This window comes from Aquarana catesbeiana, linkage group LG02 (genome assembly GCF_042186555.1).
Source record: "Aquarana catesbeiana isolate 2022-GZ linkage group LG02, ASM4218655v1, whole genome shotgun sequence".
NCBI classification, from domain to species: domain Eukaryota; kingdom Metazoa; phylum Chordata; class Amphibia; order Anura; family Ranidae; genus Aquarana; species Aquarana catesbeiana.
This window is the reverse complement of record NC_133325.1, coordinates 748,080,437-748,095,247: the sequence shown is the minus strand read 5'-3', so window position 1 is coordinate 748,095,247 and position 14,811 is coordinate 748,080,437. Positions and strand designations below refer to the sequence as shown.

The 14,811-nt window shown below is 42.6% G+C and overlaps 1 protein-coding gene across 6 annotated transcripts in view; it reads left to right on the top strand.

The window, feature by feature from the left end:
- GRIK1 (glutamate ionotropic receptor kainate type subunit 1) overlaps window positions 1-14,811 on the top strand; it is a 652,481-nt gene that overhangs the window by 513,203 nt on the left and 124,467 nt on the right. For all 6 annotated transcript variants that reach the window (XR_012241793.1, XM_073617099.1, XM_073617101.1 and 3 more), the window contains one exon: window positions 7,685-7,798. Coding sequence is in view for 5 of the 6 variants with exons in the window: in XM_073617099.1 (XP_073473200.1) it covers window positions 7,685-7,798 (114 nt within the window). In the remaining variant the exon portion in view is untranslated. The remainder of the gene's footprint in view (window positions 1-7,684; window positions 7,799-14,811) is intronic.

The following is a 14,811-nucleotide window of genomic DNA, read 5'->3' as shown; positions in this document are numbered from 1 at the left end:
ATACCTATAAGCCAGTGGTCTCCAAACTGCACCCCAGGGGCCGGATGTGGCCCTTTGATTGCTTTTATCTGGCCCTTGGGGCAATATTTTATTCTCTGACACCAACAATGGAGCCTGATTCTCCCCACTGACACTAACAGAAGGGCACAATTCATCCCAATGACACCAATGATGGGGCACAGTTCCTCCCAATGACACCAACGATGGGACATGATTCTTCTCACCCAATGACACCAAACTGGGGCACAATACTTCTCACTGACACCAAAGATGGGCAATTGTTTACTCCCACTGATGCTAGGACATTTTCGACTTTCAGTGGCCCCAGTCTGGCCCACCTAAAGTCTGGAGGACAGTAAACTGGCCCTTTGCTTATATGGAGAAATTGTGTGCTTTCAATCTTGTGAGAAGAGTTTTGGGAAGGCTTTCTTCTGTTCCAACATGACTGTGCTCCTATGCAAAAAGCCAGCTCCATAATAGGCAAGGTTTGACCACTTTGGTGTGGAGGAACTCATGTGTCCTGCACAAAGCACCGATCTCAGCCCTAAAGTGATGACTTGGATTGCTGTTTGGAAGCATCAGTATCGGACCTACCAAATGCTTTTTTTGGCTACATGGGCTCAAATCCCCATGGGCGCACTCTAAAATTTTGTAGGGACCCTTCCAAGATAAGGGTAAAGGGAAAAGGGGGGGGGGGGGGGGGGGCAACTCCAAAATAATGCCTATGGTTTTGGAATGGGATATCCAACATGTTCATATGGGTGTGATGGTCAGGTGTCCGAAAACCTTTAGCCTTAGTTGTTTTCCTTTTGCTTACTATCTCCTGCTAAATCATATGCAGTTTAGGGAATGCAAGACGTCTAATCTGTGGGCCGTAAACAGCACTTCCTAGGAACTTTGACTTATAGCAGGCATTTGTAGAAAGGTGGTCCGGACTCAGCATGAGTTTAATTTCAAATCAAGATTCAGATGGACGACGTAGCCAGTTAGCAGGAGGAATTCGATTGCACAGCCTCTTGCTGGATGCTAAGGTTGATAGACTCAGCATGAGCATTTCCATAGCAGTGGCATGCTGAGAGAAGCATCTGCTTACACGGTGAAGGTCTAAGTTCTCAGACAGAAGATGACTATTTAAACATTCCCTATGCATTGGCCTGAAGGGCAATAATTCCACAGGGTGCTGCCCATCATAGAAACAAATGGCTCTTTCTTCAGTCTGGTAAAGCTTATTATTTTTTTTCTACAGCGTGCACCTTTACATTCAATAAATCAAATGTGTGTTATGAAATAGCAGTGTTTGATTATTCAGATCAGCACTGCAAGTAATAAAGGGACACGGCACTGCAGAGATGGAAAATGAAATTAAAACTCCCTCTTGTTAGCCAGATGGGTTTATAAATGCACGGCTGGTTGTTATGCATCTAAAACTTATTATTAAATCTCCACAGTCAATTTCTTATGGAACAAATTGTCTTCTTGGGTTTTTTTAGGGCTGACAACCTCTCTGTACACAGTGATTTACTTGGCATTCCGAAATAAAGTGGAAGGAAAAAATATACATAAAGGGTTTTTTTTTGGGGGGGGGGGGGGTGTTTGAGCTGTACAGAGAGGGCTAAGCTGCTCCTGATTTTAGCTAGACTGTTTGCTAAATAATAAATGCTTAGTCAAAAAAGGTCAGCTTTGTTGGTTTTAGCTAGACTATGTGATCTAATGCATCTGCTCAGCTGATCAGCAAACATGCTCATGCATTACAACAGAATAAAATAAAAATTTTGTTAGTTGAAAAGTGTCAAGGTAAGTAGCAGAAACTACTTGCGAGTAACTTGGTCTCCGAGTGTTTTAAAAGACAGGCTACATTTTTTAATACATTTTAACTTGATAAACGAGCGATGTCTTGCAATACGAGTAGCAACTGAGTAGAAGCCTGCAGTCAAAGTGGGTACGATTTAAAGTAGTGCGATTTAAAACCCAACTTCAACCACTACTTCAACCACTACTGCAGTGAGATTTGTAATGATTTGATACAACTTCAGTGCTACTTCAGTTAAAGGGGCTGTCCATGTCACAGGGAGGAACAGTGATGTCACAGTGATGTCACAGTAAAGTTATGAACAAAAGTTTAACTAGCAAAGGGTTAATATGCATCTTCTTTCAGGCTCAAGTAAGAGAGGTGCCTCTGAGTGTAGCAATATGCCGCCGCCGGATGACGAGCATAGAGATGACCGGTGACCAGATGATCACCGGTCATCTCTATGACCGTCGGAGGCCCAGGCTCGACGTTATGACGTCACGTCCGGCCCGCGGATGTAAACAAAGCTGCGATCGCGGCTGGTAAGTAGGGATGAGCTTCGAGTTCGAGTCGAACTCATGTTCGACTCGAACATTGGCTGTTCGCAAGTTCGATGAACAGCGAACAATTTGGGGTGTTCGTGGCAAATTCGAATGCCGCGGAACACCCTTTAAAAGTCTATGGGAGAAATCAAAAGTGCTAATTTTAAAGGCTTATATGCAAGTTATTGTCATAAAAAGTGTTTGGGGACCCGGGTCCTGCCCCAGGGGACATGGATCAATGCAAAAAAAGTTTCAAAAACGGCCGTTTTTTCAGGAGCAGTGATTTTAATAATGCTTAAAGTCAAACAATAAAAGTGTAATATCCCTTTAAATTTCGTAGCTGGGGGGTGTCTATAGTATGCCTGTAAAGGGGAGCATGTTTCCTGTGTTTAGAACAGTCTGACAGCAAAATGACATTTCGAAGGAAAAAACCCATTTAAAATTACTCGCGGCTATTGCATTGCCGGTCCGACAATACACATAGAAGTTCATTGATAAAAACGGCAGGGGAACCCCGAACCAAAATTAAAAAAAAAAAAAATTACGTGGGGGTCCCCCTAAATTCCATACCAGACCCTTCACGCCGTTTTTTTTTTTTTGGCGCGGGGTTCCCCCTAAAAATCCGTACCAGACCTGAAGGGTCTGGTATGGAATTTAGGGGGACTCCCACGTCATTTTTAAAAAATTTTTGGCCGGGGTTCCCCTTAATATCCATACCAGACCTGAAGGGCCTGTTATGGAATTTAGGGGGACCCCCACGTCATTTTTTTTTAAATTTTGGTTCAGGGTTCCCCTGTGCGGAATTTCCATGCCGTTTTTATCAAAGAACTTTTATGTGTATTGTCGGACCGGCAATGCAATAGCCGCGAGTAGTTTTAAATGGGTTTTTTCCTTCGAAATGTCATTTTGCTGTCAGACTGTTCTAAACACAGGAAACATGCGCCCCTTTACAGGCATACTATAGACACCCCCCAGCTACAAAATTTAAAGGGATATTACACTTTTATTGTTTGACTTTAAGCATTATTAAAATCACTGCTCCTGAAAAAAACGGCCGTTTTTGAAACTTTTTTTTGCATTGATCCATGTCCCCTGGGGCAGGACCCAGGTCCCCAAACACTTTTTATGACAATAACTTGCATATTAGCCTTTAAAATTAGCACTTTTGATTATTCATGTTCGTGTCCTATAGACTTTAACGGTGTTCGCGTGTTCGAACAAACTTTTTTCCTGTTCGCATGTTCTGGTGCGAACCGAACAGGGGGGTGTTCGGCTCATCCCTACTGGTAAGCATGAGATCGTGGATTTTTTTTCCAGATCTTATGCTTTCCAGCCTGGAGGAGAGATGTGGGGTCTTATTGACAAAATAAAAAGGTGCAATGACTGCCATTTTATTCCCTAGGGTGTCTGTTAAAAATATATATTTATAATGTTTGGGGGTTCTGAGTAATTTTCTAGCAAAAAAATTATGATTTTTACATGTAGAAGAGGAGTGCCAGAATAGGCCCAGTATGGAAGTGGTTTTTAAAGTGGTTGTAAACCCGAAAAAAAAAAAAAACCTGTAAGACAAAGGAAAAATGAGCTAGTATAAATCGCGCATAATGTCGGCGCAATCATACATGGTAAATATCTCCTAAACCATGGTAAAACTGTCAAAATAGACCGTCCTCTGCACTGCCGGCTCTCACCACTGTCAGTCTGCTATCATGACCAGGAAGACTGCCCTGCAGTAGAGCGATCTGAAAGTGAGGCTTGAAGAGCTTGTGGAGCGCAGTATGGAAGGGATGACGTTGATGGCGGTGGGGAGGATGGTCTATTTGGACAGCTTTAGATGCCTGCATACTTAGATGTGCCTGTTTTAATCATCAACCATGTGAGTTGCTAAATGTTGTACCTTCATTAAATGTAACCATATTGCTTCACTTAGAGGCGCCTATCTTCCCTAATATACTATGTAGCTCCTGCTGGATCTCTGCTTTTTTTTTCTTTTTTTGTGGTTGTGGAACGAAGCATCTGAGTTTCCATTATTTCATTGGGAAAATTCGCTTTGATATACAAGTGCTTTGGATTACAAGCACGTTTCCAGAACAAATTATGCTTGCAATCCAAGGTTTTACTGTGTGTGTGTGTGTGTGTGTGTATATATATATATGTATATATATATATATATATATATATATATATATATATATTTATATATTTTGCTGTCCCCTCAAAATAACTCAACACACAGCCATTAATGTCTAAACCGCTGGCAACAAAAGTGAGTACACCCTAAGTGAAAATGTTTAAATTGGGCCAAAAGTGTCAATATTTTGTGTGGCCACCATTATTTTCCAGCACTGCCTTAACCCTCTTGGGTATGGAGTTCACCAGAGCTTTACAGGTTCCCACTGGAGTCCTCTTCCACTCCTCCATGACAACATCACGGAGATGGTGGATGTTAGAGACCTTGCGCTCCTCCACCTTCCATTTGAGGATGCCCCCACAGATGCTCAATAGGGTTTATGTCTGGAGACATGATTGGCCAGTCCATCACCCTTACCCCCAGCTTCTTTAGCAAGGCAGGGGTCATCTTGGAGGTGTGTTTGGGGTCCTTATCATGTTGGAATACTGCCATGCGTCCCAGTCCCCGAAGGGATTATGCTCTGCTTCAGTATGTCACAGTACATGTTGGCATTCATGGTTCCCTCAATGAACTGTAGCTCCCCAGTGCTGGCAGCACTCAAGCAGCCCCAGACCATGACACTCCCACCACCATGCTTGACTGTAGGCAAGACACACTTGTCTTTGTACTCCTCACCTGGTTTCCGCCACACACGCTTGACACCATCTGAACCAAATAAGTTTATCTTGGTCTCATGAGACCACAGGACATGGTTCCAGTAATCATATCCTAGTCTGCTTGTCTTTAGCAAACTGTAGGCTTTCTTGTGCATCATCTTTAGAAGAGGCTTCCTTCTGGGACAATAGCCATGCAGACCAATTTGATGCAGCGTGCGGCATATGGTCTGGGCACTGATGGGCTGACCCCCCCACCCCTTCAACCTCTGCAGCAATGCTGGCAGCACTCATACATCTATTTCCCAAAGACAACCCCTGGACAGTGTTGCCAACTTACCAGATTGAAATTTACTGACATGACACCCACAATTTACTGGCACAGTTAAGTTTTTACTGGCATATCCAAAAGTTACAAAATGACAGTTTTAAGTGCAAATTTCAGTATTTAGGTTACAAACAAGTACAATATGCAATTAGCAAAGTTATTTAAGGTAGATATTAAGGCAAAAACATATTATTTTATTTTCAATATAGTAATTAAGTAGCTCAGGGACAGGAATCAAGAGGGCAAGAAATTAGAATGGGCAGCGCACACATGAAATTGACTCTCAAAGTGACACTGACAGCAGTGTTCAGCAGCATAGATGATGATGAGACCTCACCTCCCCTCCGAAGTCATAGTGACACTCTCTCTCTCCATGCCAGGTGGTCCCTTCCATCCACTCCCAGCTTGCCTTCCTCCTGTCCTGCAGACCTGCACATGAGGCTCCGGCTGCTCCGTTTCCTTGCACCAAGACTTCATGTGACACACTGCCGGCACAGTCCGAACACAATGTAGCAGGCACTGGGATGGTCTCGGCCAAGTGTCAGAGTCATATTTTTTTACTGGCAACCTTTTTCTTTCACTGGCAGGAGAAAAGTGCCCATTTTTTTACTGGCTGCCAGTAAAAATACTGGCGGTTGGCAACACTGCCTCTGGATATGACGCTGAGCACGTGCGCTCAACTTCTTTGGTCAACCATGGTGAGGCCTGTTCTGAGTGGAACCTGTCCTGTTAAACTGGTGTATGGTCTTGGCCACCGTGTTGCAGCTCAGTTTCAGGGTCTTGGCAATCTTCTTATAGCCTATCCCATCTTTATGTAAAGCAACAATTCCTTTTTTCAGATCCTCAGAAAGTTCTTTGCCATGAGGTGCCATGTTGAACTTCCAGTGTCCAGTATGAGAGAGTGAGACCTTGTAACACTAACGAGTCACATAACCCCCCGGGGAGGGAAAATGGCTAATTGGGCCCAATTTGAACATTTTCATTTAGGGGTGTACTCACTTTTGTTGCCAGTGGTTTAGAAAGTAATGGCTATGTGTTGAATTATTTGGAGGGGACAGCAAATTTACACTGTTATACAAGCTGTACACTCACTACTTTACATTGTAGCAAAGTGTCATTTCTTCAGTGTTGTCACATGAAAAGATGTAATAAAATATTTACACATTCTCCAATATATTGCTTACCACTGTTGTATGCTAGTGTCGATACAATGTACACTATATTACCAAAAGTATTGGGACGCCTGCCTTTTTACACGCACATAAACTTTTATGGCATCCCAGTCTTAGTCCTTAGGGTTCAATATTGAGTTAGCCCACCCTTTGCAGCTATAACAGCTTCAACTCTTCTGGGACGGCTGTCCACAAGGTTTAGGAGTGTGTCTATGGGAACTCTGTGCAGGCCAGTCAAGTTCCTCCACCCCAAACTTGCTGCTCATCCATGTCTTTAGAGACCTTGTTGGTGCACTGGTGCGCAGTCATGTTGGAACAGGAAGGGGCCATGCCCAAACTGTTTCCACAAAGTTGGGAACATAAAATTGTCCAAAATGTCTTGGTATGCTGAAGCCTTAAGAGTTGTCTTCACTGGAACTAAGGGGCCAAGCCCAACCCCTGAAAAACAACCCCACACCATAATCCCCCTATCCACCAAATGATTTGGACCAGCGCACAAAGCAAGGTCCATAAAGACATGGATGAGCGAGTTTGAGGTGGAGGAACTTGACTGGCATGCACTGCCCTGACCTCAACCCGATAGAACACCTTTGGGATGAATTAGAGCAGAGACTGTGAGCCAGACCTTCTCATCCACATCAGTGCCTGACCTCACAAATGCTCTTCTGGAAGAATAGTCAAACATTCCCATAGACACACTCCTAAACCTTGTGGACAGCCTTCCCAGAAGAGTTGAAGCTGGTATAGCTGCAAAGGGTGGGCCAACTCAATATTGAACCCTACGGAATAAGACTGGAATGGGATGCCATTAAAGTTCGTGAGTGTGTAAAGGCAGGGGTCCCAATACTTTTGGTAATATAGTATATATATATATATATATATATATATATATATATATATATATATATATATATATATATATATATATATATATATATATGTTTATGTATATGTATATGTAAATGTATGTGTGTATGTATATGTGTGTGTGATTTTCCTTGACTACGTGTATACCTATATAAGCCCGTGGATTACAATATTAATCTAAGTTATATTCGTTTCTCTCCTTAAGGTTGGAGTTTGGAATTCAAATATTGGCCTTAACATGACAGACAATACAAAGGACAAGTCAACTAACATTACAGATTCTTTGGCCAACCGGACGCTTATTGTGACCACCATTCTGGTAAGCATTGAAAGATTACCAAATAAAACATGTAAATTGTCAATTGAAAACATCTTATATACAACAAACCTTCTGTTCTAGGAAAGAACAATATCTGCTAGCTGGCCTCAAATATTGGGAAAGGCTTAACGTTCACCTTGTCCAGAAAATAGCCTATGCAGTCAAGGGACCCCAGTAAACATTAAAGACTGTGCATCTTTGTAAAATGTTTATTAATTTTATTGTCATACTCCCCCCCGAAGCCTCCCAGCTAGCAATCCCCTAGTCCTGTGCTGTTGCTAGGACATGAAAACCAATGGACACTTACTTCTATCGAAAAGCCAGTGGCGTGCAAAACACACCTCAAAAACTTCCACCCGGTGCCAAAAAAAAGTGCCCACACATAGAGAGTGAAACACAAAAACGTGCAACGGGTGTACAGAGTCCTCCACTAGGGAAGGACCTTACCCTGATCCCCCGGGGCGTTAGGCTCCAGACAGGGACTGAGGTACTCAGACAAATGGTCCATCCGGCCGAAACCAGGCGGACCCCCACAACTGGAAGGACTGCCGAAGCAGACCAACCCAAGTACAGTGGGGCTCTCCCGAAGAGAGACCCCTCAAAGGAGAGGGCGAACCAAGCCAAAAGGCCTATATCCACCCCCTCCCAAGACTTTCAGAGTAGGCCCGAGGACCCACACCCTACTCGCCACACAGTGACAAAACGTGTATACAAAGACAACTAAAAAAAAAAGACAAAAAGGTGACAAACAGGGGTAAAAGAAAGAGTGGGGAAGATAGTGAGATGGGAGAGTGAAAGTGGCCATTGTGCTATACAATGGCCGGCCCTCCGGCCAGGCATAAAAATTTCCCCTGGTCCTGGCCAAAAGGCCCGGCCCAAGAGGCAGGTGCGAAAAACATGGACACTTACTACCAACATTACAGTAGAGAGTGTCCAACTGTACTGATGATGACCATCAAGCCTGAAAAGGTTTTATTACCCAGTATTCTGCTTTTGCTTTGAGTTAGAAAAAGGTGTGCAGGCTTTAGATAGACCAAAAGATTCCTGCTGTCATCTAGTGGAGGGTCAATGTGTGAAAGTGTTGGTTATAGATTTGCATATTCCTGTCTTGGAAAATCCATTGAAAATCCAATTAAAGGCTGATTGAACTAATTATACAGGAAGTATTTCCAATGAGAATGACTAAATAACTGGCTTTACAGAATGCACAGAATAATTATCCTGAATGTAAGAGTGCCCATACATAGCTGAATACAAACAATGTGATAGACTTGACCATCGATTGAGACAATCAGGCCATCTAGGGCTAATGACGTGTGACAAGGATCTCCAGAGGGTTGAACACTTTTTTTCCACTTGCAGAGACTTTTCAACTTCAAGGAAAATATTCCATTTCTCTCTTTGCCATAAATAAGGAATCAAAACGTTTTATAAATGTATTCATAGGCCTACACATACCACCTACACATGCCATGCTTCGCATATTTTATATCATAAGCTCTCACGAGCAGGGCCCTCCTAACCCTCCTGTCTCAGATTGTATTGTAAGTCTATAGTCTCCATTTATATTGTAAAGCACTGTGCAAACTGTTGACACTATGGGGGTTATTTACGAAAAGCAAATCCACTTTGCACTACAAGTACACTTGGAAGTGCAGTCACTGTAGATCTGAGGGGGACATGCAAGGAAAATAAAAAACAGCATTTTAACTGCCACATGATTGGATGATAAAATCAGCAGAGCTTCCCTTCATTTCAGATCTACCTCTCAGATTTACAGCGACTGCACTTCCAAGTGCACTTGTAGTGCAAAGTGGATTTGCCTTTCGTAAATGACCCCCTATATCATTTCTGAAGAATAATAATATAATAGTGTCCCATGTTATACTCTCTATATTTAGAATTATTTTAGAATTTATATTTAGAAGTGACAGCGCTCCTCTCTTAACGGCTACACCAAACCCTCACCGCTGTTCCCGGGTACAGCTGATGCAATGTACAGGAAGGCGGATGCAATGCAAATTATTAGTTCTGGGCATCCAGGTATTGCCAGCATCCACAGCATTTCTCCCCACTAACTCTTCCTCAGCTCTAACCTGTCTTATGACATACCACAAGGAAGAGCCCGGGAGGAAGAGCATCTTCCACCACTGTGTTGGGAGGGGAAATTGGGGGGGCAGAGGTAAATAAAATGATGGTGATGGCAGGGGAAGAGGATTTACACTGGATGTGCTAGAATTGGGATGTCAGTCTAAGAAGGAGGGGGATTTGGGGGTGGGAGGAGAACTCTGTACTGGGGAGATTTTGGGGGGAAAAGATGGAGTAGTTTTTTGGTTTAAAGTGGCCAGTGAGATATGCGGTCATGAACCCTGCCTTCTGTACATTGCACACTCTTGAACTCTGCATTCTATATGTAGCACACTTCTGAACTCTGCACTCTGTACACAGCACACTCCTGAACACTGCACTCTGTACACCGCACACTCCTAAACCCTGCACTCTGTACACAGCGCACTCTTGAACTCTGTACACAGCACACTCCTGAACTCTGCACTCTGTACACAGTGCACTCCTGAACCCTGTACTCTGTACACAGCACACTCCTGGACTCTGCATTCTGTATGTAGCACACTCCTGCACTCTGCACTCTGTACACCGCACACTCCTGAACCCTGCACTCTGTACACCGCCCACTCCTAAACCCTGCACTCTGTACACAGCGCACTCTTGAACTCTGTACACAGCACACTCCTGAACTCTGCACTCTGTACACCACCCACTCCTGAACCCTGCACTCTGTACACCACCCACTCCTGAACCCTGCACTCTGTACACCACCCACTCCTGAACCCTGCACTCTGTACACATTGCACTCCTGAACCCTGCATTCTGTACACAGCGCACTCTAGCACTCTGCACTCTGTACACAGCACACTCCTGAACTCTGCGCTCTGTAAACAGCGCACTCCTGAACCCTGCGCTCTGTAGACAGCGCACTCCTGAACCCTGCACTCTGTACACAGCGCACTCCTGAACTCTGCATTCTGTACACAGTGCACTCCAGAACTCTGTTCTCTGTACATAGTGCACTCCTGAACTTTGTATTCTGTATACTGTGCACTCCTGAACCCTGTACGTAGCACATTCCTGAAATCTGCACTCTGTATGAAGCGCACTCCTGAACCCTGCACTCTATACAAAGCGCACTCCTGAACCCTGTTCATAGTGCACTACTGAACTTTGCACTCTGTACAAAGTTCATTCCTGCCTTGCACTCTGCCACACCAACCATTTGCTGCAACATGCTCCACACCCCCCACACCCCCACCCCTGCTTTCCTGGGAAAAGAGAGGGGTGTGGTTGAGGTCCTGCATCTATTCTGTGAGAAGAAAAGACATAAACTGTGTGTGTGTGTGTGTATATATATATATATATATATATATATATATATATATGTGTATAGTGGGGACGGAAAGTATTCAGACCCCCTTAAATTTTTCACTCTTTGTTATGTTGCAGCTATTTGCTAAAATCATTTAAGTTAATTGTTTTCCTCATTAATGTACACACAGCACCCCATATTGACAGAGCAACACAGAATTTTTGACATTTTTGCAGATTTATTAAAAAAGAAAAACTGAAATATCAAATGGTCCTAAGTATTCAGACCCTTTGCTCAGTATTTAGTAGAAGCACCCTTTTAATCTAATACAGCCATGAGTCTTTTTTGGAAAGATGCAACAAGTTTTTCACACCTGGATTTGGGGATCCTCTGCCATTCCTCCTTGTAGATCCTCTCCAGTTCTGTCAGGTTGTTATGGTAAACGTTGGTGGACAGCCATTTTCAGGTCTCTCTTTCAGGTCTCTCCAGAGATGCTCAATTGGGTTTAAGTCAGGGCTCTGGCTGGGCCATTCAAGAACAGTCACGGAGTTGTGAAACCACTCCTTCGTTATTTTAGCTGTGTGCTTAGGGTCATTGTCTTGTTGGAAGGTAAACCTTCGGCCCAGTCTGAGGTCCTGAGTACTCTGGAGAAGGTTTTCGTCCAGGATATCCCTGTACTTGGCCGCATTCATCTTTCCCTCGATTGCAACCAGTCGCCCTGTCCCTGCAGCTGAAAAACAACCCCACAACATGATGCTGCCACCACCATGCTTCACTGTTGGGACTGTATTGGACAGGTTATGAGCAGTACCTGGTTTTCTCCACACATACCGCTTAGAATTAAGGCCAAAAAGTTCTATCTTGGTCTCATGAGACCAGAGAATCTTATTTCTCACCATCTTGGAGTCCTTCAGGTGTTTTTTAGTAAACTCCATGCAAACTTTCATGTGTCTTGCACTGAGGAGAGGCTTCCGTCGGGCCACTCTGCCATAAGGCCCGACTGGTGGAGGGCTGCAGTGATGGTTGACTTTCTACAACTTTCTCCCATCTCCCGACTGCAATTCTGGAGCTCAGCCACAGTGATCTTTGGGCTCTTCTTTACCTCTCTCACCAAGGCCTTTCTCCCCCCGGTAGCTCAGTTTGGCCGGACAGCCATCTCTAGGAAGGGTTCTGGTCGTCCCAAATGTCTTCCATTCAAGGATTATGGAGGCCACTGTGCTTTTAGGAACCTTAAGTGCAGCAGAATTTTTTTTAGTAACCTTGGCCAGATCTGTGCCTTGCCAAAATTCTCTGAGCTCTTCAGGCAGTTCCTTTGACCTCATAATTCTCATTTGCTCTGACATGCACTGTGAGCTGTAAGGTCTTATATAGACAGGTGTGTGGCTTTCCTAATCAAGTCCAATTAGTATAATCAAACACAGCTGGACTCAAATGAAGGTGTAGAACCATCTCAAGGATGATCAGAAGAAATGGACAGCACCTGAGTTAAATATATGAGTGTCACAGCAAAGGGTCTGAATACTTAGGACCATGTGATATTTCAGTTTTTTTTTTAATAAATCTGCAAAAAGTATAACAAAGCGTGAAAAATTTAAGGGGGTCTGAATACTTTCTGTCCCCACTGTATATATATATATATATATATATATATATATATATACACACACAATTACCAATCAACGGTGTTTACTCTTTTTAAATCATAATGGCAACAGAAACTACCCAAATGACCCTGATCAAAAGTTTACATACCCCAGTTTACCGTGTTTTGCCCCCTTTAACATCAATGACAGCTTGAAGTCGTTTGTGGTATTTGTGGATGAGGCTCTTTATCTTCTCAAATGGTAAAGCTGCCCATTCCTCTTGGCAAAAAGCCTCCAGTTCCTGTAAATTCTTGGACTGTCTTGCATGAACTGCACATTTGAGATGTCCCCAGAGTGGCTCAATGATATTGAGGTCAGGAGACTGAGATGGCCACTCCAGAACCTTCACTTCATTCTGCTGTAGACAATGACAGGTCAACTTGGCCTTGTGTTTTGGATCATTGTCATGTTGGAATGTCCAAGTACGTCCCATGCGCAGCTTCCTGGCTGATGAATGCAAATGTTCCTCCAGTATTTTTTGATAACAGACTGCATTCATCCTGCCATCAATTTTGACCAAATTTCCCGTGCCTTTGTAGCTCACACATCCACAAAACATCAGCGATCCACCTCCGTGTTTCACAGTAGGAATGGTGTACCTTTCATCATAGGCCTTGTTGACTCCCCTCCAAATTTAGCGTTTATGGTTGTGGCCAGAAAGCTCAATTTTGGTCTCACCACTCCAACTGACTTTGTGCCAGAAGGTTTGAGGCTTGTCTCTGTGCTGTTTGGCGTATTATAAGTAGGATACTTTGTGGCATTTGCGTTGGTTTCAACAGAACCCCTCATTTTCCACTTCTTGATTAGAGTTTGAACACTGCTGATTGGCATTCTCAATTCCTTGGATATATTTTTATATCCCTTTCCTGTTTTATACAGTTCAACTACCTTTTCCCACAGATCCTTTGACAATTATTTTGCTTTCCCCATGACTCAGAATCCAGAAACATCAGTGCAGCACTGGATGAAAGATGCAAGGGTCTGTCAGGAGTCCAGAAACTCATTGACCTTTTATACACACACACTAATTACAAGCAAACAGATCACAGGTGAGGATGGTTAACTTTAATAGCCATTCAAACCCCTTTATGTTAACTTGTGTGCATGCTATCAAACCAAAATCACCAGGGTATGTAAACTTTTGATCAGGGACATTTGGGTAGTTTCTGTTGTCATTATGATTTAAAAAGTGTAAACACAGTTTATTAATAATAAATGGCTTAAGCCAAACACTAACCATGAGTGAAAGAAAAGTTTTTGTGTTATATTTCATATTCTCTGAAAAATGGCCAAGAAATCATAAATTCTGCCAGGGTGTGTAAACTTATGAGCACAACTGTTTATACAGTGAGGGGAAAAAGTATTTGACCCCCTGCTGATTTTGTACGTTTGCCCACTGACAAAGAAATGATCCGTCTATAATTTTAATAGTAGGTTTATTTTAACAGTGAGAGACAGAATAACAACAAAAATATCCAGAAAAATGCATTTCAAAAAAGTTATAAATTGATTTTCATTTTAATGAGTGAAATAAGTATTTGACCCCTTCGCAAAACATGACTTAGTACTTGGTGGCAAAACCCTTGTTGGCAATCACAGAGATCAGATGTTTCTTGTAGACATGTGAAGTTCGTTTCGAATTGAAATGCGGACAAATTTTTATACAAATTCGTACAATAGTACCAAATTTAAACAGATCCAAAATAACGCAAAATTTTTTTTGGATTAAATTCTAATTCAAATCTATTTGAATAGTTTTACAAATTACAAAGAAAAAATATGATAGAATAGAAAGAATATAACAGAATAAAAAGAATAGAATATAATAGAGTAAAACAGAACAAAATAGAATATAAAATAAAAGAACAATAGAAACAAATAAAATAAAAAAGAATAGAGAAAATAGAATATAACCATCTTCTGAAATTCTATTTTCAAATAGAATAAATGTGAATACATAAGAAAAGAAAAAAATAATAGAATAGATT